The following is a 25,708-nucleotide window of genomic DNA, read 5'->3' on the forward strand; positions in this document are numbered from 1 at the left end:
CGGGATCGGATGGTCAGGCTTGCTGACTTGGTTGACACACGTCATCGGTTCTCAATTGCGCAGATCGATGCTCGTGTCATTGATCACTGGATTGTCTGGTCCAGACTCCATTATTTACAGACCGCCGCCATATAGCTGGAATAATGCTGAGTGCGGCGTAAAACTAAACTCGTACACTGTAGTTTGAGCTTGACTATGAAGGTTGATGCGTGCCATAGAGCAGTGACCCTGGTAGTAGTAGTACAGAGGATGGCCGCATCATTGTATTGGATAGTCCACAGTGTATCATACCTTCCCCCAACCCCAGTTCCAACACAAACTTTATCCTCGAAACACATTTGTAACATGAAGAGAACGAGTGTGGCCTCAGGGTGGACGTGACGGTAACCACACATCTCAAAGAGGACCTGTTTAAACAATCCCAACGAAAGTCGTCAGTATTGAGTTTAGTTTTACCCCTACACTCTGCAATATTCCAGCTATATGGCGTCGGTCTGAAAATAATCGAGTCTGGACCAGACAATCCAGGGATCAACAGCATGAACATCAATCTGCTCAGATAGGATACGATGACGTGTCACCCAGCTTGACCACCCGATCCCGTTAGTCACCCCTTACGACAAGCATGGCTTACTGAAGATCAGTTCTAACACTGATCTTCAGGGGTCTTGTCACCATTGGCAGATAGGTGCTTGACCAAGGTCTTGGAAGGTCAGGGCTTGTATTAACTACTGTCACACTCGCCAAGCTCAGGTCGTCCCAAATGAGACGGTGGGGTGCAGGTCTGGAGAATGGAAAGGCCTTCCATTGCCTTCAACACCCGCGTTGCATCAGAAGAATCGCATCACAACTGGGGCGCACGGTTATCAAGTTCAAATGTCACTCATATAGCCACATGGATGTGAGAAGGACCAGGGTCAAAAGTGTGTCCCCATACTATAGGGCAGGTACATTAACCGACTGTCAGTGGTTGGCCGGCTATCAGTGGAGACAGACCGTCGAGACAAAATTCTCACCAAACCATGAGGCTTCGCCCTCCAAACGGTCAACCTGACACTGAGACTGTTATTTCCCTCCTCAGCAGCGCCACACTTATACCTTGCCATCGGCAAAGTGAGACGTTGAGCACAAAGGGTCAGGATAGTTCCTGTGTATGGTCGTCTAACTTGGATGACTTGTTTCTTCATGAACACACAATGATTAATGTAATCAATACTTTTTCTGCACCACGTATTTCATGAATTGTAGCATTATGGATATTCTATATGCTGTGTGTTATTTTATTTTCAATCAAACAGGTGTATTTTGATGCACTATTCGACGGAAATGAATGACCGTGCCCTGGTAATCATCTTAAACTGGATCTTATTCATGTCCTTGTGCACGTTTTTCATGACCAAAGACAAAACACATTACATGTATATATTTTATTATTTACTGTCCATTAACTGATGAACACCCTCAGATATATATATTATTCATAGCGGTCCTGCATTATCATAAATTTGTTCACCTCCAGTTTCCAATCGACCGCGGTCACTTGCAATAAAAATGAGACGTAACGACGTTTCAAAGAACGTCGACCTCGGTGACAATATGTAAACCATGGAAACGCTTCGTATGACAAACATAGGAACAGATATGACGCATGGCATCACACGAAAATGGTTTGTTTCAACTTACTAGTAATTTTAAACTTGTTGCGTTAGAATACCACAGCCGTCTATGGCATGTACGTTTATACTTGCCATCAGAATGCATGTTTAGCAAAGGAACCAGAACATAGCCTTTGACTCCATTTGTCTTACGTTTGCGTGGAACACGAATTTCACATTGAAATCTGTGTTTATATATTACTACTAATTATGACGCTCCAATGCGGAGGTAGATTTTCACACAGTCTTTGCGCGAGGTTTAGCATCCCATCTGAATTTTCTTTTTCACATTAATGAGCCAGAATAGGTTTCCACTCTCACCCATGTCTTTTTCGATATATCGTATACACATTAACAGTCTTGATAAAACTCGTAAAATACTGACATTTCATCGTTTCCAGATACAGCATTTGACTTCAGGGAACATTTGTAAAGGTGAAATATCGCAAATGTATCAACTGCAGTATAAAGATTAGATAACATGTGATGTGCATGTGAAAGAGAATACACAATGGGAGATAGTGATATTCACTGAAACAAGAACGACTGAATGGTTTCACTAAGAACTTGGTAAATGTGCGCAGCTGTGTGGTTCCAGAAGCCATAAAATCTATTATATGGTCTCTCACGGTTCTCATGTATTACACCAGTTTATGAGGCTTTTACTGGGAGGGGAGACAATCATCAACCCCTTATTGTATTAAGCTTCAAACCGATGTTCATACTTCTCAGTGTCAGGCTTGCGATTCTGCACAATTTGGTCACTCGATGAGTATGAGTTGGTGGCTCATTTGTCTGTAATACGTGTGAGAGCGCTATATGGGTTCACCATGAATGGCCAATATGGGCATAGTTTTGAGAATACTCATATTGGTCAATCATAGTGAAAACATCTCTTATAGCCACCTTTTCTTTGTCGACTACCCGGAAGATTCAAAGTAATAGCTAGGCTCGCATGGCGATCAGCATAACTGAAAATGTTCTATACATTGTCCTTGTCCCTCTTGATGATGACATACAATATACCTATATAGGTAGAGCCAACATGCAATGTATGACATATATGACTCTATGTACATAGAGCTTGGACCCATAACCATGAAGTGCTTGCCCAAGTCAAGGCACGTATATAAACTGAGCTGTCCATATATAGAGCAGGGCCTTCCTCTGCAAGTAAAGGGAAGCAGTGTGGCTGTGATAATCCGACTGGACGTGAAAGATGAGATCCCATATCTGAAGTACACTCATACCCTGTAGCACAACGTAGGAAGTGTTCGAAACGTTTTCGCTGTATCTCGAAGTTCCTTGCTGGCGATGTTGTGTTTGCAGGTAAATTGATTACTTGGGCTCTCCTCATAAACATACACTTGTTGACTGGCCGAACCCAGTGGGTCCGTATCTTTGACTTGGTTAGTGTATGTCCCCTTGTCCCATCCTATCCTAAATGCTCATCATATCACTCAATGGGATGCCTGATCCATGACCCCGTTCCCCAAAGCCATTGTAGCGCTACGATGATCGCTACTCCTATACTTTAACACAGTCTTACCACAGTCGTAGCGCTGCGATCGCTTTGAGGACCGGCACCCAGAGTCGAATATTGACATACTGCCTCATTTAGCTTGAATATTGCTGAATGCAGGATTACACAACAAAGAAGTCATGAGCGGCGACAGTTTTTTGGTTTCCCATTGTTGTGTCTGTGTGGGTCTAGAATCTCCTGACGAGTTTAACGCTGTAGTTTGGCGGAGTGTATGTTAAGCCGACTTGGCCCTCCAGGCTTGGTAGTTGGCCGGTAGAAGCAACCCGAATGTCATATCTCTGAACCAGGGCGGAAATAAAGAGGAACAACTCCATCCGTGCCAGTGACTCCCCCAAACATACGCGGCGACCTGAAACAAGAATGAAGAATAGTGGCAATGACAATATATTCGCACATGGCAACCTACAGGTACGGAGAACGGTGGTAGCGACCATACACACACATACGGCGACTGGCAGCGAGCAGCATGACACATAACATTGCGTCACGTGTACCTGTTTAATGCACGTTCAGAATAGTCAATGAATTTCTGTCTCCCAATCATCTGTAAGTATGGTGTTGTCTCTCTAAAACATATCTACATACATGTGATTTCCATATATCCTCAACCCTTTGCACTTCCGGGTTGGAATTGGTCTTCAGGAACCAGTTGTTGTAAGAGGAGACTAACGGGATCGGGTGGTCAGACTCGTTTACTTGGATAACACAAGTCATCGTATCTCAACTGCGTAGATTGATGTCCATGCTGGATTGTTTGGTCCAGACACGATTGTTTACATTCCGCCGCCAAATAGCTGGAATATTGACTCACTCACTCAGACCTATATCCTATATAATCTTTCCTATTGAAGTAAAGGTGCTCTGGTTATATCAATACAGAACGGTAGGTCAGCTCTGAATCAGAATGAAGTGTACAACAACAGCGTGATGTGATAATAACGGTTAAGCGTCATGCATGGTGATTTGCACCAATGTCCAAAGATCCTGGGCTTAGATTTTCCAAGCTGTCTTAGTGCTAATATAGTCGTAAGTGCCACACGTTGATATTAACTGACGACTATCTCAGCGCTAAGAGAGCTTCGAAAATCTAGGCCCAGACTGACACCAGAGGAATCTGATGAACGCACTCATTTGGTAATTACACACCAACCACATGTCATTGTTTCATCATCGTGTCATACAACAACTTATGTCTTCAGAGCAATGCTTTCACATGTTATTTAGTCATTATTACGTTTATTATCATGTTTGTCCTGTCGTATTTAAATGTCATTCATATCGTTTTGCGAGTACCGGGTAACACGAAGAACTGTCTGTGGCATGGCTTTCAGGTATATCACGTGCGTAAGTCCCGATCAAAGGACTATCATGTGCAACTGGCATTTACAAGTGGGTCAAAGCGCTGCCTCGTGTGAACCTTCATCCCACAGGCACAACGCACAACAGAATATTCGCCACCGCTCTGAACGCACATTCTTCTAACACAAATTGAACAATATCCGCGAATCGAGTACTATTCACGATACTGGTGAGTGAGTCGCTTGGGTCTAACGCTGTTAACAGTCATTCGGATGTATCAAAGCGTCTCAGTTCTGTTACAGAGGAATACAGTTGTCTTACGTTAGTGTTTGTGCATGCTCTTTGTTAGGCTAATACAAGGCCTGGTCAGTTCCTCGTTAATATGTCTGAAGAGTTCTGATCACCATAACAATTACACCCTTATCTACGACAAATAAAACGTGAATATGACTGCCAAAGGCAGACAAGGATAGATATACTTTGATAAAAGCAGAGTGCATGAATATTTAAATAGTCCCTATATACTACCTGTCTTTTACCTCTTTGCTATTTGAAGATCAGTAGACGGTTCTGGTCTATCCACATGGGTTAGTCGCATTGAAATGTTTTCGTATAATAGGATGTGGATGTGCATGTGCATGATTAACACAAGAGTTAACCATGTACAGAACTATATACATGTGCAACTATGTATAAATCCAACAAAAATATAGAAATTAAACAAAAAGAGTTGACGATGTGAAGATATGTTTTCACCTTCACAAACAAAGATTATTGAACAACCCTCGACAATCATGATGTATTTCTATTGAGAGCCCACGGATATCATTTTATCACACATGATGATTTGATGTTTTGCTTACATGAGCAGTATTCAGCTCAAAAGTATCTATCTCCAACAGTGTATCAAGCCTAAAACTTACGTGTTTGACCGAAATTACTATTTCTGAAAATAGCTTTGTTTATAGAAAGTGTGGAAGCTAAGAGCTGAATGGAATCCCTGACCTTCGTAATCCATGCTCCCAAGTTACTGACATGTGAGTTTGACCCCTTTATTAAATAAACTGTCTGCCTGTCTGTCGTCCATACATTATGCATCACGACCTTTAGTCATTTTTCTAACGAGATAGCCATGAAAGTGATGTGACTGGCTATAAACAAGAGGAAATGTTTTCCGAACATAACGTTAAAAGCACTGTTTCCGATTTTTACACATCTACTATATATGCTTCACAATTTGTCTTTGGTGAATCAATTATGGCAGTCAAAGAACTTCCCGTTTACTTAAAGGGGTGAAGGCAGTCCTGGCAAATTTGATTAGGATAGGCGTCGTCTTTTATTTCCAACTTTCTGAGTGTTATGCTGGGAGCGTGACTGCTATACTGCAATTCGTTCGCCAGAAATTGTGACCCTCAGGCAAATCCGAAACCTGTGATTGCGGTTTGAATCTTGATTTGCCCTGATTATATTTCTAGGTCTGTCAGTACTATTCCCGGGCGATGGGGTAACCTAGCGGTTACAGAGTTTGCCGAAGACCCGAGTTCTATTTCCAACACGTACAATGTGTGAAGCCCATTTCTGGTGTCAACCGCCGTGATATTGCTGGAATAATGCTAAAAGCTAAACTCACTTAACTATACTGGCTAGCGACCAGTTATCGCCGCGTACCAGTTATCGCCAACATGTGGCTATAGCGCTTGCGCAGACAACTTTACTTGTACTTCCGTTGTATTTGACACACAGACACATCCAGAAAACGACAGATTACAAGACTTAAAATTACTGTGAGTATTTTACGCTGTACACATCACAAATATGAATCCCTCGGAAGACGAGACCCATACACGTCGGGGTATGTCACGTGACCATTAGTGTGTTGACATGAAATTTCATAAACGATGAGAATTGAATGAAAATCATCTAGGCTGTGTTATGAATCTATGACTTGACAATTCAGTCCATAAAAAGTGCAGATTTTAATTTGTCTGAACATACACATAATGCAACATTCAATCAATTAACTTTGAATTGACCCAAATTTCAACCTCCGTTCTATGTACTCGACAGATACCATGCAGACGATACTGACAAAATATAACCTTTATCTTTTCGTTTTTTCCCCGAGAAAACAAACTTTGCGAAAATTGCAAAGTACTACTCGTAACGTCAAGTTTGATAAGTTCAACCCCGCGGTGATATCACTGTTCTCCCGTCAGCTTATATCAGCATCCGTCAACATCCACGAGAGCGAGTTTTGGTCTTTTAATTTTTTTTCAAGGCAAATTCCAATTATGACATTTCTTCAATATGTCAAGGTTTGAAACACAATAGTTTTTCACCAAATTTATGTCAAATTAGATGAATAACATAACAAATTCAGAAATGGCGATAACTGGTCGCTAGCCAGTATACATATTATAAGTTGTTCACTGGTCGCGAGGGGGCCATGGGCTCACATATATACACTCAAGGCAGGGTGAGGGGCACATAAACAAGCCTCGTGGGTACATGGGACCATGGCCCCCGAGGGACCAGTGAACAACGTATTTATCTTACCGAAGACCTGAATTTTAATTTTGAACTGTTTGAAGCGCTTCTGTTGAATGCGAGGCGAATCGCCATTTTGCAGACGACACAAGGTAAACAGATTTAGTGTTATCTCCCTTCCATTTATTTTCAATTGCAAAACATCGGTTATTCTCCGTGCTTGATGCGTGATTCAATGTTATTCGAGATACGAAAGTACTATGATGAAGCACAGAAGAGTTCGGAATTCCCAGCGGTGTACATTGAAAATCATACGTCGCCTGTAAGTGGGGTACATTGAAAATAATACAATAGCGCTTAGCCAATCGGAAAGCGGCATTCAAGCGTGAGGTAAGATAGTGACAGTTACGTATACGTACAGTCTGTCACCCCACTAATAGGGGCGATAACCGCTTGAGATGGAAAGCGCACTGGGGTGTATCCAAAGAGTTCTAGTCCCTTACTCGTCTCTGTTTCACAAAAGTTTAAGCTATCCTCGCAGTGTTTCATGATTTTTGTCAGAGTAAAATTAAGTTGGAAATAAGTAAAGAATGTCACAGAATAACAACTAGTCTAAAAAAAGCTTTCGTCTACCGAATCGGAAAGGATGTTTAACATAGCATTTGCAATATTTAGGATTACACCTTCTTAGTAAAGTACGCATTCTAGTACTCTTTTGGTTGAAACCCTTTCGGGATTCGAACCCACACCCTCAGTCAGGCCCCTAATCGAAAGCACACAAAGTCAGCCACCTAACCCTACACCCACCGCTGATGTTCCATGTTGCAAATTTGGAAAAAAAGATGAGTTTCTTAGTCTTTACGTATTGACATCTGATCGATCGTCTTCAAATCGATAGATCGACCTCGCTTTTCTTACTTGCTGTCAAAACTATTTCAACAAACCACCAACTCCTTATTGATGTGAACGAATGTGAGTAAGGTCATTTTGCATAAACTTTTGCATCGGTGTATTGTCTGGTGAAGCAACACAGAACGCAAGTTAGCTACTCTAGACACTAAAATGAAGAAACGACTGACTGTCAGATAACGCTCCGTTATAATTAGTAAGTGAGTGAGTTTAGGTTTATGCCGCAGGCAGTAATATTCCAGCTATATGGTGGTGGTAGGTAAATAATCCAGTAATCAACATCATGAGCATCGATCTGCGCTATAGGAAACCGATGACGTGTCAGCCAAGTCAGCGAGCCTCACCACCCGATCTCGTTAGTCGCCTCTTACAACAAGCACTGGTTACTGAAAATACATTCTAACCCGGATCTTCGCGTGTGTCGTTATAATCAGATTTCGCCAGGGCATCTCTGCTCACTAATTCTTGGTAGTTCCCGGAAGAGGAGTAGTAGTTTAAGCCACAAATGCTTAAATGCTTAATTCTTCGTCAAAATGCTTGGTTTTATGTTATGAATGGTTTAAGTTAAGATTAGTTTCTGCATGTCTCATTAAACAGTGACAATTCTAAACTTCACACATTACATAATTAGTGTGAAGACATTCATAACCAGCAATATCCTCAATCTCTATATTTAACAATGTCAGACTTCATCTGTTTAACCGTTGCATTGTCTTAAAGCGATCCAGCTGAACCCAGCAGATCCCAGTAATCCAAGTAGAACGGGTCAGGATGGACCAGGTTGATACCGCGAGGGTTTGATTAATTAATTACCTGCTCATGAACACTCCAAGAACGATCCTACGAATAAAGGATCTTTTTGACCTTTCGATGTTACATCTGTCTCAGTAGAAGACCAAGTCGACTTTCTACACATTCCCTTGTATCTGTAAATCCAAAGTCACATGTCCCCTAAGTACTGCAACTACATACGCCCAACATCAGCAACTGGCCCATCCTTGATGTTACGCTTGTAACTGCATAAACCCCTCTCCATCCTCCCTTCAGTCAAGTACGTGTCTCGTCTACAGTTACCTGCCCCTCTTCATCCTCCCCACTTGCCATTCCTACTTGCCAGTAACTGTTTACAGCCCTATGTTCTCCAAAGTACAGTCCGAAATCTGTCAGGGTCAACGCCCAACTCTATATTTGAAGGGAATACGGATATTCTCCAGGGACATTTACGTAAATCTGCGCACGTGTTCTCTGGAAACTTTGGGATTTTCCAGCAGGACAACGACCCAAAACATCGTTCAAAGCATTCGCAGGCCATGGTGACTAGAGAAAATGCTAACTTCACCCGTCTTTGAATCTGGAGTTATGTTCTGCTAATATTCATATTTAATATTTGAGTAATGTGTGATTCTTTTTCTTTTTTAAATTACAATCTTTAAATTATCAATAATTTCTGGTCATACAATATCTATTATATGGTCTCAGATAAACCATTCACCCTCGTTCCATATTCTTCCCACGAAGTCCATACTTGACATCTTTTCCTATCTGAAATGCAGAGGGCTCCTGAATAATCAAGCTTCTAAGGGTCCCATTTTGTCAGCGTCATAACCTTAGACATAACTTTATGTTTGGGATAATGTAACAGTTGGTACCTACCCATAAAGAATGGAATAAACTGCTCTGGTTTGGTGACACTGCCTGTGTCGTCGAGAAATCGTTCAGGTCGGAAGTCTGCCGGGTTGACCCAGAGTTCAGGGTCAGACAATACTGAGTGAATATTTGGGATGACAATGCTGTTCCGAGGGACTAAATAGTTCCTGAACGTGACGTCCTGTAAGGTGCCATGGGCCACTGAGAACGGAGCAATATCAGCGCACCGCTGAATCTCGAGGATCGTGGCTTCAGTGTATGGCAAGTTGGACTTGTCGGAAACACTCGGCTGTCTTGCACGTTCCACGTGACGGTCTATCTCATCACGCATGCGCTGCTGTACTTCCGGATTGCGCACAAGAAAGATGATTGCCCATCTGATGGTCGTGGAAGTTGTTTCTGTGCCACCTACAAACAAATCTCCGATCACTTTGACCAGCTGCTCGTCTGAAAAGAAAGAATAATCGTTTAGGTTGACGGTTACGGATAATGTATAGCAACTTGCTACTACCATAACTGTTACAAACTATATACATTTACACTTGACATCTTATTGACTGTGTAATTAAAGAATTCACGATATCCAAAATGTGATACAACTACAGTTGATTCATACTGAGATGCTTTGACAGTTGTAGTATCGTAAGTATAATTACATTAAAGATACAGAAGTGCTTAAATTTCAGAAAGAGTACATGAGAGTTAAATGACTAAAACATATGAAGTACCATTACGACCGAAGCATTGGGTCTCGTTAGGAATGAATTTAAGGTCGAGTGGTGTTACACAGTAACTCCGTATTTGTCCAGCTACCGATATGGGTATCCTCATCCACTATCAGCTGATAATCTACGGGTATAACTGAGTCTACTTCTGACAGTTGTTTCCACTAGTTGAGTCTAGGACTCCCATCAGTTGAGTAGACGTCTACTCACAACTGACAAATCTACTCTGATTTGAGATTACGTGTACTTTCAGTAGAATCTACGTCTACTCTCAATCGAATATACGCAAACTCTCATTTGAGTCTACGCCTTCTCACAGCTGACTACTCTACCCTGATTTGAGCCAAAAGTTGAATCTACGTCTACGTTCAGTTGAGTCAACGTCTACTCATCATTGAATCTACGCCCACTCACAATTGCGTTCACGTCTACTCACATCTTAGTGTGGTCTCAGGATCATCTGCCTCTTCCTGCATTTCTTTCAGATAGGCGTCAATAAAGTCCCGTATGTTGAACGTGTCCAGGTTCTCGATATGGAGTTGTACAGTGTCACGGATGAAGGTCTGCACAAATTCCACGTTGCTAAGGACTTTGTTAAACTTGAAAATGTCACCGGGCAAATACTGGAATATCGGGAAAAAGTTCAGTATGGAAGTTCCACCAACAAGTTTCATGTTCTCGTCAAATATTTCGAGGAATTTCTTAAACAGTGAGTCATCGTAACTGAACCTTTCCCCAAAGACTATGGATGATATGACATTTGCAATGGCAGTCTGGATGATGTCCTGGGGGTCCACGTCTTCCCCAGTGTGATGATCCAGCACGGCAATAAATGCTTGTACCTCCTCCTGGACCTTGTCCTCAAACGATGCTTTCCCGAAGCCGAATTGTCTCAGAGCAGCGAGTGTGAAGCGGCGTTGTTCCTTCCATACTTTGCCTGACGTGTTCACAATACCTACAGAAAATACAACGAGAAGTAGAGAAAACCGGTATAGGGATCTGGTAGAAATCGTCATGTTTGAATAGTTTGATCGGCATTGTAGAAGTAGGTGAATCAGAAATGAACACCCTTTTTGTTTTGTGCATAGAGCGACGTTTAGCTTGATAACATTGTAAGAATTTTCGTCGAAACGTCGCTCTTCGCAATAAATCGAAAGCTGTCATCCATGAAGTATGCTTCATTTTTGACACATTTGAACCGTCTCAGATATCACATCATAAATTAAACATGGCTTTGAAAAAGACGGATGGGGCTTGGTGTGTGGTGAGGTGAGGCTGATGTGTTCAGTCCTCGACGTGCAAGAGGACAATTTTATCACAAACGTAATCATTTCATTAACAGGTGTTGGCTCTTATAAGCTAGTAGGAAGGCCTGCTGACGTAGTTGACGCGCGGGTTTTGGTCACAGTATTGTCTGGTCCAGACTGGATTATTCACAGATCGCTGCCATATAGCTGAACCATTGTTGGGTGAGGCGTTAAACATAAAGTATACCACACGGCACCCCGCAGTTTTACGCCTCCACTCCCAAGCATTAAAACCCACTGGTTTCCTCGCCCTCATAGATATTTTGGTGATGATTGGTCTTCAACAACACGTTTGTCGAATGATGCAGCTAACAGGAGCGAGAGGTCAGGGTCAATTCACAAGACTGGTTCATCCTCGTTTGCCTGGCCCAGACTCAATTAATTATACTGCCGAGTTGGCGTTCAACAACAAACAAACTTAACAAAATCATTGCGAAAGATTGCACGAGTCTGAGGCATATCATTGCCATTAACAATCATATCATTGTATCAGCTGTATCAGCTGTATCAGTACTAGGCTTCTGTTTTAAGAGCAAAGGTTATGTGCATACCTGCGTGTAATGGAGACTTCACAGCAGCATTTGATGAGACTCCAAACTACACGCGGTATAAACATATCGTTCCTTATTCCCTTTGAATTCTTTAGATGCCAGGTATTGTTTGTTTTCTTGCATGAATAATTACGAAGCAAGTCATGTGTTTAACGACTCACGACCAACGTGGCGTGCCAGGCCAGGTTATCTGCAGTGGAAGCTGTCTAAACCGACACTCATCGGGACTGAAGAAATAATCCATTATTAACAAAGTGCCGGATTGGAGAACTGATGATAAATGTAAAAGCTATAAATGGGATTGAGTTTTTATGCCGGTGTTGACAGCTTACGGGAATGGACAGATGCCGGTTTTTCTGTGTTGAGCTCATGACGATAGCTTATGGCATGACGCAATGGAATGCGTATGTTGAGTGCCTGCCGAAATTTGCGCGAAATATGATTTGAAGTCTTTATGACGTTGATGCGTCTTCATAACATATGTGGTGGTATATCAAGTTTTGATAAGTAATATCATATCTCTATAAAATATTGACTGTTTTTGACGTAACATAATCTTATATTTTGTGCATATGAAGTATTGATAACGTGGACCCGTGAAGGTCCATGGTAGAATAGGCCTTCAGCAACCCACGCTTGCCACGAAAGGCGACTATGCTTGTCGTAAGAGGCGATTAACGGGATCGGATGGTCAGGCTCGCTGACTTGGTTGACACACGTCATCGGTTCCCATTTGTGCAGATCGATGTCCATCCTGTTGATCACTGGATTGTGTAGTCCAGACTGGATTACTTACATATAGCTGAAATATTGCTGAGTACGGTGTAAAACTAAACTCACTCACTCACTCTTGATAACGTGCCTATTATCGTATGACGTATGAGGGAAATACAGTTAGCAATATCGAACTACACAAGCCGGTCGGCCTCGTTAAATCCAATTTCCCTTACCAACCACTGACATAAATTATGACGTGGCCTCTTTCAGTTAGTAATTTCTGCGTTAAATCGACTGTGCCTGGTTTTTTAGCATTGCGGCGTGACTGAACATTCACTCAGCTGCAGGCGACTTCTTATGATGTTGGCAAGAAGGTGCGGCTCGTTCCACTTTCACCGGTAACACAGGCACTGGCTGTCAACCGGCAGCTGAGTTACCCTGTTTTGTTAAAACATGAACTCACCCGGCAGTAGACAGACACAATCTGGCTGACAGAGATATGTTTTTCAACACAAGTATAACATTTCTGTCAATTACCACTCGTACTTTGCACGCCTAAGCGTGTCAGGCCGACCGGCTTGTGTAGTTCGATATTGCTAACTGTTTTAGCTCCATCATGAGACCTAACCACTGCTGGTGTGGAACTATGCGGTGAACTACCAGCGAGATAAGTACAGGCAGCAGTGTGTCGTTGCAGCGACTTGTGATAGACCTAATACTCAGTGGGTTACCGTAACGTTCGCCACAAGTCAATACAGCAGTGGGACTCAGCTGCTGGTTCTGTGGCTTGATAAGAAATACTGCAGGTTAACAAGAGTTCATGTTTTCCTGAATTTCACATCTCGAGCAGATTCCAACTCTGATACACGCTATCGTAGCTGCACAATGGAAGGCGTTACTTTCTCTCTGTTTGTTTTCGGAGATATCGTATACGAATAAACATCCAGAATTTGGCCGTGGGATTTGGAGCAAATGACTCAATGTTGCTTAATGCCGCCGCCACTCTCGCTCAACTGCAAATCATAGATGCCCCGGTGTCGTTATGCGACAACCAGACCACATGATGTGATTATACTATCAGTGTGCGGTTAATTCGATAATTAAGGCACTGTTGAACTGTATGTAACTCACTCATTGTTTCACCCCAAACGTTTAACATATATTTGTTCCTGACGTTTTGCTGTTGAGCATCTGATAATATAGAATTGCGATTCGTGACGTGGACTGACGTACAAAAGAAACTACACATTCGCGAAGCAACCTTTACTGTGGTTAACCTCAACTCCCATTCTTTTACAATGCACTAAGGTTACTTTATTGACTTACGGTCACCTTAGTGTTTTGTGAAATGAGAGCCTGGTGTTTTAGAAATATTTTCAAAAATACCATGCCACTAAATATAACCACGTTTTGTGTTGTTGGGCATAAACATGCATGTGCGATGGGCCGTACCATATGTGGACATATCAGTTAAAACCACAACATAACGAAAACGGTAATAAAACTAGACACGTCATCGTGTACCCGAAGTCAATATGTTTGTGCCAAAGCTTGGCAGTCACTGACATGGTGCTGTAAAATACCGCTCAATTCATTACTGTTATCAGGTGAAAATTGCATCCATATACAAGAAGCGTATTACAAATCCATTATTTGGTTTTGCGATTCATAGCATCAGTGTTATTACTAGTGGGCAATATATAAAGGGATACAAAACCGTCAAGCAATAGAACAGAATATATTCGTCAAGTAGCAATTAATGCTGATTCACTGAATAGAGTTAATGGAAATTTACAATCATGAGGTACGACATGAGACCAGGGAATGATGTAACTTCTAACGAATCGGAGGAATTGTATAGGGTCATGTGACAAGGGTGGAGCAGGTTCGAAACCCCTAAAATAGACCGTCCGCACTAAAAAGTGTGCGAGGTTGACTCGATCCACAAAAGAAGGATTCACCCCTCTTCATCGCAAGGGACGTTAGAGTACACTTGCTCGTCAAACCGAAGACCTGGTTGGATTCCCACTAGGGCACAATGTGTGAATTTCATTTCTGGTATCGCCTGCCATGGTATTGCAGGATTTTTGCTAAAGCGGAGTAAAACTAAACTCACTCACTTTATCTCAACACAGTGCAGATCAGCCGAATGCTGTTGCAGGTGGTTTGTTCTTTATATAGACATTCTGGAGTTTGTCTCTAGACTGTGTGTCTTGGTACAGGGTCGAACTTTCCACGTGATTGCAAGTGACTCTCCCTGTTACCAGTAGGCTAGCCTATCCTCATTAATTTTCTTCAACTCTGTAACTCTTAACATTTTCGTGTAGAAAGATGGCATTGGATAAGGACTCGACAAGGAGACTTTGATGTGTGGTTAGGTCATTAGCTCGGACGATCAAGGCCATTCATGAATGTGACTGAGTGGTGATGCGAATCTTGTATGTTAACATCCTCCTTTGATGTACTTGGCCCAAATCGTCATGGCTAAATCTAAAACAACGCATGCTCTTCACCGCTCCTGTGTCTTCCCTTCTCTTCGTCATCTTAACCCCAAAATAGTACCACCCCTCTCTCTACACCCACACCCACACCCACACCCACACCCACACCCACACCCACATCCATCACTTTCACCATCCCGATTTTACAAAATGCCACCATGTCATTTCCTTCAAACTACTGTTCCAACATCCTTACAATCTCATCAACTCCACCCAAATAAAACCACACCGCATGTTAGCCCTTAAAACGTGATAAGACGATTAAAATGTCTAACCCTCCAACATTTCCTCTGATAAACCTCTATCTCGTACCCTACCACTCCCCATCCGCACATCCATCCCTACAAGCACCATCCCAAAGTCTACCCCCTCCCAATGGTTGGACGCTCGGTGTAAGTGATGGAGAACATGGCTCCGCGGCCCAGATAGGGAACTGATTTATGAGGCCTATTCACCGTGTTATAAAACACAACTTACTTCGAGGTCGTGTGATTGATGCAACCCTCTCCTAAATATTTCAGCGGAATTACGAAAGGTATGCACTGGATTACACTATCAGCAGTTCCTACATAGGTGTTGACTGATTCTGTCACTGCTGTGCATCTCCCTCCCCTCTTCACGTTTACAACGCCTCATAGTCCCCAAATTATCCCACATCACCTCCGTCATACCTTACATATCACCCTAAGCATTTAACTATGACTTATCGAAACCCCATACCAATGCTGTGATGAGTGCACCAAACACCTCACGTCTACACTTAATCCAATACAAATATCTACCATTGTATCACATACGTCACACACACGCTTAACCCGGTACAAACATCTATGATTGTATCATACAGTTCATATCTATACCTAACCCGGTACACATATCTATGGTTGTATGACATAGTTCACACTTATGGTAAATCCTGTCGCACAAATCTGTGATAGCATCTGATAGATCACCACTATACTAAACCTAATACACATAACCATGATTAAATGCATGTTTCCCAACACCTGCACCAAACCCAACATCGATACTATGATCATACATATGACTCACACATATACCAAACCCAACACACACAACTATCACTAAACACCTGAAACCTACACTAAACCCACCACACACCAGGTTCTGTTATACTGCTTACTCCATTTACCTATGCTCAGCTGCTCTTGCCGCGCTTGATATACTCCTGTCATAAACCCCTAGCTGGTACAAGCCGCCTCTAACACATTGGATATTGTTTTAGTACGTGTTTCCGTTACTGGTCAAAGCAACTTATATGCTAATGGAAGATTCTGGTTTCTTAGATTTAAAGCCGATAATATAAGGACCTCTCCACGGGTCAGATTGTCTTAATTACTGACCTCCTGTTGTTTACATATATATGTGTACCTCACCTAGTTCTGTACAGGGTTTAGTGTATTTTGATGTACAATTTTCCAAAGTGTGTGTGTGTGAGTGTGCGTGTGTGTGTGTGCGCGCGAGCGTGCATGCGTGCGTGAGTGAGAATTTACTGAACGGACATCCCACTGAGACAGGTTAGATATAACTGTACAAGATACATACGTATTTGTGAGATACCTCTTAAAGCCCCGCCGGGTTAGAATTTATCTTCAGTAATCCATGTTCGTCGTAAAAGGCGACTAACGGGATGGGATGGTGAGGCTCACTGACTTGGTGGACACATCATTGTATCCCAGTGGCGTAGATCAATGCTCATGCTGTTGATCACTAGATTGCCTGGTCCAGACTTGATCATTTAAAAACCTCCGCTATACAGTGGAAGCTGTCAAAACCGGCATCTGTCCAATTCGGCGTGTTGTCAACACTGGCGTAAAATCTCATTCCCGTCTTTGGCTGGTACATTTATCATCATCTCTACAATCCGGCACATTGCCAAAATCGGATTATTTCTTCAGTCCATGAAGATGAAACTGACTTTGCAAGGAGGACAGTAATCTCAAGAAGTGGTAGTATTATTTGTTTGAACTTAAAAAGCTGCCTCCGTTCGACTACTTCTCAAACAGAGTTGCAAATTCCTCCCACCTGTCCCAGACAAGCTCAGGCCTATGTGTTGCATATTTTGCAACAAAACTTTCCCTCCTCTCACAGACATTACGTTAACGACTCAAAGAATGTAGGATAAGAAACGAATCGTCTTTGCATTTAAATAGATTACAGGACTCCGACGCCTATACAACTCCAACGATGCCATGTACATCAAAACAAATCTGCCATGAGATTACTGTCAAGGAATTTCATTTGCTAATTCTGGCCCTTCTGACGAGTTCAATAAAAACTGAATACTGAGCATGGTGCTTGTGTTACACCACAATGCACTTCTACAACCAATATCCACACGTGTAATATCCCCCAAACCAGAAAGAAAGTCAGCAACTTTCAACACTTCCCCTGAGTCGCCTCATTTTTCAGGAAATGTTCGGCAACCCTAGAAACCTGGATCAAGAAGAAAAGCGAGCTTTTGATGACGCCCGTGAAGGTCATATGTGTTAAACACAAAGGGAAAACCACGAGGGCTAGATCTCTGCAAACAGTCGACTGTTGTCATTGTAGGTACATATGGTCTCTAAAACCCCGTCAAAGTATGTTTAAAACATTCTGGAACATATACTCATACACATGACCTCACTGACTGAAACACAACCGCAAAGGTGACTCGCAGATGACTGCACATACGCTGATGAAGATGACAAAAACGCCAAGTTCACAAAACGTGCACCTTTTAACTTGACGGACAGCGACACAAGGTCTAGAAAACATTTCTTTCAGAATCAAATATACTTTGGTTGTAGGTGAATCCTATGTCAGGCGTGTTCAGCAAAATACGAACCAGGGTATATTTGTTATGACTGAAAATGGCGGGTACCAGAAGCCACAAGACTGCTGCTAGTACAACCGTTGGTTGGTTTGTTGTTTAACGCCGCATTCACCAACTTTCGAGCTATATCGCAGCGGTCTGTAAACAATCGAGTGTGGACCAGACATTCCAGTGATCAGCATCATGAGCATCGACCTTGGCAATTGTGATACCATGACATATGTCCACAATGTCAGAGAGCCTAACGACCCGATCCCGTAGGTCGCCAGTTACGACAAGCATGGATTCCTAAAGATCAGTTTCAACCAAGATTTTCACAGATCCCAGGTACAAAAGAGGAGGTCCGGGAGCACATGGAACCCTTCCCAACAATCGATGCTAACAACACCTTGCCACTTACTAACAGGAAGTTCTGGAGATCGACATCATATACTCAGGCGACAAGAAACCGAAATCCATCAATCTATTTCTGATATGTAATTTGTTCCGTTAATACTGTTTTCCACGGCGAAAAAAAAACGTGTTTACCACAGACGCAGCATACATGACGTTATACATCACTAAAATATTAACTCAGTTGTTTTGATATTGCAGAGACAGGTCGTGAACTTAGAATTCCATTCTTTGCACGATGTTCCTTAAGGAGCGGATACTGATTAACGTCTGCATTCGCATTTTCGTGCAACAGTGAGTATGCCATGTTTAAAGTGCTAACGAACATCAGAGAGCAGTAGGGAATTTTGAGGCAGGTTGGAGCATCCAACGCGTCGCTAGGCGCTATGGAACATATCAGTCTACCATCCACAGACTGCTTATCAGCCGTTATCAGCAGGCAATCATCGTCGCTGACCACTGTCTTAGCGGACGTCCACATGTAACGTCATATTGGCAACATCGTTAGATGGTGACCTCTCATTTACGAAATCACCTCATACCAGATACCACAACAGCCCGTAACACGATAAGAAGACCTATCAGCGATAATGCTGTACGTCGCCGTCTGACTCAAGCTGGTTCACGTCGTCGTCGACCTTACGTTGGTTACGTTTGACGCCACGACACAGACGTGCTAGACTAAACTCGGTGGTAGTCTATTGCAAATGGCACAAGGGACAGTGGCAGAGCATGGTCATCCCCGAATTGTATCGATACCGCACACGGCAGGGTGGGAATACTGCGTTGTAGGAATACTTCGGAGAGGGGGGCTCCATATATTGCTCAACGACGTCATTTTGTTTTTAGCAAGATAACGCGAAAGCGCACACAGCAAGACTGGCACAGACATTCCTCGAGAACAACAACATCCAGAACAGGGATTGGCCAGCTCTAAGCTCGTATTTAAATTCCTTCGAATACCTCTGAGATGTGACGGAAAGACAAATTCACCTACGACTAGTACGTCCAGTTAACCTGCAACAACTGCTTACAGAAACATTCCTAGGAGGTTCATTCATCGTCTCTTCAACAGCATAGGGAGAAAATGCACACGCGCAGCTGTTGCTGATGCCAATGGAGGTCACGCTCTTTAATCACGTTAACATTTGTTTTGCTTTTAAACACAATACCTAAAGGCATGCGTTATGTGGTTTCCATACTGACTGACAGGATTTTCAAATCACGAGAACAGACACACTAGGTGCTTTCTTTCGAGTTATCGTTGTCTCTTGTGAAAGTGAAAACGCCATGTTTTCACTCATTTCCAATACCATCATTTCACACTATTCGCCATTCATTTGGCAGTATACATCAAGAAACTGTACGAACTGTCACAAAGTGACTTGCAAAGAAAGATGTACCCAATTTGCCAAAGACGTATCAGTGCTATCTGTGACGAAGATACTCCAGAAAACCAGATACAGGCATCTATGCACCAGGCGAGTTGGACACTGTTGTAAGGATCCGTATAACTTCTTTGAGTGGCATTGTAGAAGTTTGGGAATACAAAATTTACAAACTTTATGGATAACAACTTCTTTGTTACGAGAGTGCGACGTTTCGATACAGATTCTTGTACCGTTGTCAAGCAGAAATGCTTGAAACGTCGCACTCTCGTAATAAAGAAGTTGTTATCAATAGAATTTGACAATTTCGATTCGCATAATGAGGTCTCGATACAGTATACTGATGTGATGGGCATATCTGTTAGTTATTTGAGAAACCTGATGCAGCAGATGCACGCACGCACGCACACACGCACACACACAAAGTGTGGGAAATTTAAAGAACCCATTTAAAGAAAGAACCCATTTAGAGAACCCATTAAGCACCCCGTAGAGTATAAATGACCACATCACTGTTATGATGCATTGTGGAACTATGCTTGAAGTAGTGTGACATTATTGTCAGGAATAATACTGTACAATGATCATGATTATATCCACAAAGAAGTGTTTGAGGTCGTTTAACTCATGTGTTTAGTGATGACAACATGTGAAGAAAAAATGTTCAAGCACAATTTAAGGTGACTAACAAGTAAACAGTATTAAAAAACAGGCAGGCAGTTACAGTTAGATGTTGATTGCAGGAACTGTCTGAGAGTGTGACGTACTGCCATTAAGGTTACCGGGAGATACGTTTACAGGACCTAGTGGATACATAGATGGGGGGCTGTGATAGTATAATGGATGATCCTGAGATCAGATGTTATTGCAATTAGGTGACTCAATGGTGATGCAATTGTTGTGGCATAAATAATGTCAAACAATAATGTCTGTGACACAGATAACTGATATCCGTAAACTATGCCACAATCTCCTGTTTAAAGAAACAGACAGACATATCCTCAACTGCCAGACACTTCTAAATTACGAAATAGGTAATCATGGGTGATTCTGGCTTTAACTCCTTGTTAAATGATGCTTCGCATTCATACCAAACCCAACAAACGGAACTATGGTAATATATCACACACCTATACTGAAGTCAATACATACAACCACGATTACACACATGGTCACACACACATACACTGAACTCAAAACATACAACTGAGATATTTACATATGTACAACTGTGATTCTGTATATTAATCCTCATCCCATCCAATTCATATATCGCTCAACAACGCCATCCAAGTTGTCACAACAGTTACTGTCAATCGGTATGTTGACTGAAAGGCAGGATTTGCACCGGCTACGGGTTTGACGCAGCCTGCTGTGTATAGAGCGAGACAATGTTGTTTTAAGACGCAACCATGTTTCATATAAATCGAGACGTCCTCAAAACGTTTTATACAGGAGAACCTCTGTTTCATAATACGAGCAATGATCCATGCTGTTTTTTACCCATACGATGAACATGAAATATCAGTCATTCTATATTCCTTTACAGGGATGGGCGACATGTAGGTGACGAAATCTGTGCATGCAATCCAGCGTGATGCGGCCTTTACAAGTGATGGATCGATATGGATTTATGACACGAGCATGCTACGTCGTGCAGTAAGTCACTTACCTCGGCCTTGTCCAACTTTGTCCACGGTGAACATGTGCGGGCGGTCAGAGAACACGTCCCCTTGTTTCACGAAGGCCTCCTTCAAAGCTTCGAAACCATTGATGACGACGATGAGACGGGAGCCGAGATAGAAGCTGAATACGTCCCCGTAACGTTCACGCATCTCCTGAAAAACCTTGCGTTTGTCTCCCCCTCTGAGAAGACTGATGGTGCCAATAAAGGGAACTGGAACTGGGCCTGGGGGTAAGGGGTTGGTCTTTCGAGACGATTTCAACAATACTGCTGCAAGGAGGATGAGGGCGGTTGTGCTTGCCCAGTGGTCACTGAGAAGATGCATGAACGTGGACAACATGTCGTGGTGGTGGTTATACTCGTGGCAGAGAGCCAAATCTTTGAAGAGCAGTAATTTCTGTAACACAACTTCTTCTTCGTCTTCTTCTAGAATATCAGTCTAAGTCAATAAACTGATTTCCTTACGCTGACTGCGTGATTGCTGATAGTACAGAAACAAAAACAATCTGAGGTTGTTTCGCAAAGCTGTACACGGTATCTACTTGCTCCGTAGATCAGGATCATGGCACAGGAGCTCCCCCGGAGGCGGAGGCGTGGTGTCGCTGATCAGCTATCCAGGATGTGCTTCTTTGATTCATGAACTAAAGAAGAATTGTTATTCGTCGTCATTGGTCTCCCATCCCTTCGCTCTAAACTCGCTGTGTGAGTGCCGTCATTCAATGCATCACATATCACGCATATTGGTCAATCCAGGACCTACATGCCGAACTACATTACATGGCTTGTCTTGGGATGAACGTGTTGAGTGTAACGTGATTATTCTGACTGTGCCGACGCCTGAATGAGAGAGATGCTGATTGGGGGTGTTGCCATGTCGCGTGGAGCTAGTCTCCTCCCTAGCGTGCAGATTCCGGCAGTGTTACCTTACTCGCATCAGGAACTGATCGTCAGTCGTAACAAGCGACTGATGTCGCTGCCAGTTACTGACGTCGTTGGCAGCACCGAAGAGATTTTGATTAGCGTATCTGTTACAGTAAGTACGCAATTAGTTCTGAGACTGACAGTTGTGTTGGTGAAGATTACAGAAGTCTTGGTGATAGCATCCACAGCAGAGTATCTCCTGTGGTTCAGTGTTATCAACTAGTGTCTATCACACAATATATCCCAGTGACTTAAAGACAGTATCCCACACCCAGGTGCTATCACACTGTATCTGTCACATAGTGTATCCCAGACAGTATCTAAAAGACAGTACCTCACACACAGGATTGATCATACTGTATCACACAGTATGTATGTGTTTATCACATAATATATATCCAAGACAGCAGCTAAATGTATCTCACGCTCAGGAACTAGCATGCTGTATCTGACTGCCAGTATAATGCATACAACGCAAGGCAGCTAGTGTCTATCGCAGTAGATGTCATCGGCAGTATCTATCATACTGTATGTCCCGGACAGTATCTGTTACATAGCGTATCCAAGACAGTATCTACAAGACTGTATCTCACATTAACATGATTTATGATACTGTACCTCCAAGGCAGTGCCTGTCACACATCCTATCCCAGTCAGTACCTAGCAGAAAGTATCTCGAACAGATAGTATCACACACACACGAATTCTCACACTGTACCTCCGAGACATTGGCTATCACGCAATATATCCCAATCAGTATCCAACAGACAGTATTTCACACACACACACACACACACACACACACACACACACACACACACACACACACACACACACACACACACACACACACACACACACACACACACACACACACACATTTTAACACTGTACCTCCCAGATAGTGTCTATCACACAATATATCCCAGTCAGTACTTAACAGACAATATTTCACACACACAATTTATCACACTGTACCTCCCAGACAGTGTCTATCACACAACATATCTCAGTCAGTATTTAACAGATACTATCTCTCACACACGATATATTACACTGTACCACCGAGACAGTGTCTATCACACAACATATGTCAGTCAGTATTTAACAGACAGTCTCCCATTCAGTATCTATAGGTCAGCATCTCACAGTCCGTATATACCACAAACAAATATTACAGCCAGTGTCTAGCACAACACATGTTTACAATAGGTGGACAAACAAGCCGTTATTCAACAGGAGAACAGGAGAACAGGATTGTGTTCACAATGCACTTTGACGATAACAGGGGAGCGGCATGGCGTAGGAAGCAGGAACGTAAAGAACACTGGTGTAGTGTGAGGATGACCTTTTTGGACGTAGGAGCATAATGTTTTGGGAACAGTTTGTGACAACAGTCAGACCCAACTGATAGTCATGCAGGTTCATTTTACTGTCATATACAGTATCACACAGATAGTTTCCACAACACAGTGTCTACCAATGGGCGTCCGAAGCACAGCATCAAACAGTACCTACAACACTGTACCAGGATAGCAATACCCAGGTGATATACAATCGCTGCAAGTGACATGTGTATATGTTCAATGTTCGCAGATTTAACAGGAGGTTGCCGATGCTTACATTAAGTCTTGGTTTCATTACCCCGCATGGTCAGGTAGTACGTATACCTGGGTCAGTATACACGAACACTCCTCGGACTGTACATTTCTGATATACATCACCGACACATACCAAGGTTTATAGACAAGATGGTCGTGATGGTCGCAAGTATGGGTTACTGCAGATCTAATCCGGATTTTCACGGGTTGATTGAAATGATGTATTTTGAGGAAATTATATATTTACGTTCAACGTAATATGTGGTGCAAGTATATCATCTCCACATTGTAGGTGATATGTGTCAGAAGAATGAGTTAATCTTTTACGTTGGCAATATTACAGTACACACACAAACACACATCCGCCATTCCATTCACTCACACATACACACACACATCCATCAATCCATCCACTCACACATACACACACACATCCATCAATCCATCCACTCACACACACGCACGCACACACACACACACACACACACACTCACACACTCACATACACACACGTAACCAACAAACACGCGTCATGTTCATGTTCCGGTTACGCAAAATGTAGTCTAAATTTGCTGTGTGTTCACGCTCGGGGATTAAAACGTGGTCTCACTCATTTCAACCGTTTCTGGAAACAATATATGATTAAAGGTTATGTAGTGTGTTATAATGGGTCTGTTTTGTGTAACATATGGTCTAAGCATGTAGTGTATTCACGAGACTGGATCTGACGATTGCTGTTTTGTTTTGTTTTTTGTTTACAGTATTGTAGAAACTATATGGACCGGTTTTGTTCTAAGTATACAATTTGTGAACTGAACCTTCCCAATCGTTTCACTCCTTTAACACAATTTACTGACTGCAGAAGAAATATTTCTGTATGCAATATATTGACAATACTAGGAATTGTTTCACGCTCTCGGTATACGCGATAAGGGACCACGTGTTCATGATTACGCCTAAAACTGTAGGGTTTCAGTTCCTGAAATTTAAACCACTGAATTTAAACCAGTGGTACAGGCTCGCTGCTAATACCACCTCAGTTGGTTCATTCGTCGTGTTTGTGTATCGTGCAGAGGTCAGACAGAGGCAAACAGTTGCCTGATTATTGTAATATGGACCTAATGATATAACCATCTGAAGCCAGGGCAGGGATAATTACGTTATGCCCTCTCTGACAAATTATTGGATGTGAAGGTCCGCCTGGAACGTGGTAATTACATGGACTGAGATTCGCAAGCTGGTTTCCATCGTTACAACCTGCATTGCCGGCAGCCTTCGGAGACATGAAAAGACGTTTGTTCACAATAAGCAGTTTTGTTCATGACATATTCCTCAGGCAAACAATACATGTAATATATAGATCACACAAAAATGAATGAAATTGTTAAGTCTCAAATACTTGGGAGTCATTTTATTTTCTTTAAAAAAAAAATCCTGTTTTCTACGATTCAAACTATTTGGTGAATACGTAAATCTGAATGTTTTACTCTCTACTTGGAAAGGAAAATAAACCCAAATCTACTTTCAAACATTTGCTGACT

The 25,708-nt window shown here is 42.4% G+C and overlaps 1 protein-coding gene across 1 annotated transcript; it reads right to left on the reverse strand.

Moving 5' to 3' along the window:
* Nucleotides 1-1,412: 1,412 nt before the first annotated feature.
* LOC137286929 (cytochrome P450 2C20-like) lies at nucleotides 1,413-22,539 on the reverse strand. The gene is made up of 4 exons (XM_067818969.1): nucleotides 21,634-22,539; nucleotides 10,702-11,220; nucleotides 9,547-9,987; nucleotides 1,413-3,547 (listed from the first exon to the last, which is right to left on the reverse strand). The coding sequence occupies exons 1-4, from the start codon at nucleotides 21,983-21,985 to the stop codon at nucleotides 3,366-3,368; spliced, it is 1,494 nt and encodes a 497-aa protein (XP_067675070.1). The 5' UTR covers nucleotides 21,986-22,539; the 3' UTR covers nucleotides 1,413-3,365.
* Between the last annotated feature and the right edge of the window lie 3,169 nt (nucleotides 22,540-25,708).

This window comes from Haliotis asinina, chromosome 6, assembly GCF_037392515.1.
Source record: "Haliotis asinina isolate JCU_RB_2024 chromosome 6, JCU_Hal_asi_v2, whole genome shotgun sequence".
NCBI lineage: Eukaryota > Metazoa > Mollusca > Gastropoda > Lepetellida > Haliotidae > Haliotis > Haliotis asinina.

Bases quoted from the DNA above. Each gene is read 5' to 3' on its own strand.
- LOC137286929 (XM_067818969.1), bottom strand. From the start codon at position 21,985: ATGTTGTCCACGTTCATGCATCTTCTCAGTGACCACTGGGCAAGCACA. The intron at 11,221-21,633 runs GTAAGTGACTTA...TATTTTCTGTAG, and splicing joins CAAAGTTGGACAAGGCCGAG to GTATTGTGAACACGTCAGGC. The intron at 9,988-10,701 runs GTGAGTAGACGT...CTTTCTTTTCAG, and splicing joins TCCTGAGACCACACTAAGAT to ACGAGCAGCTGGTCAAAGTG.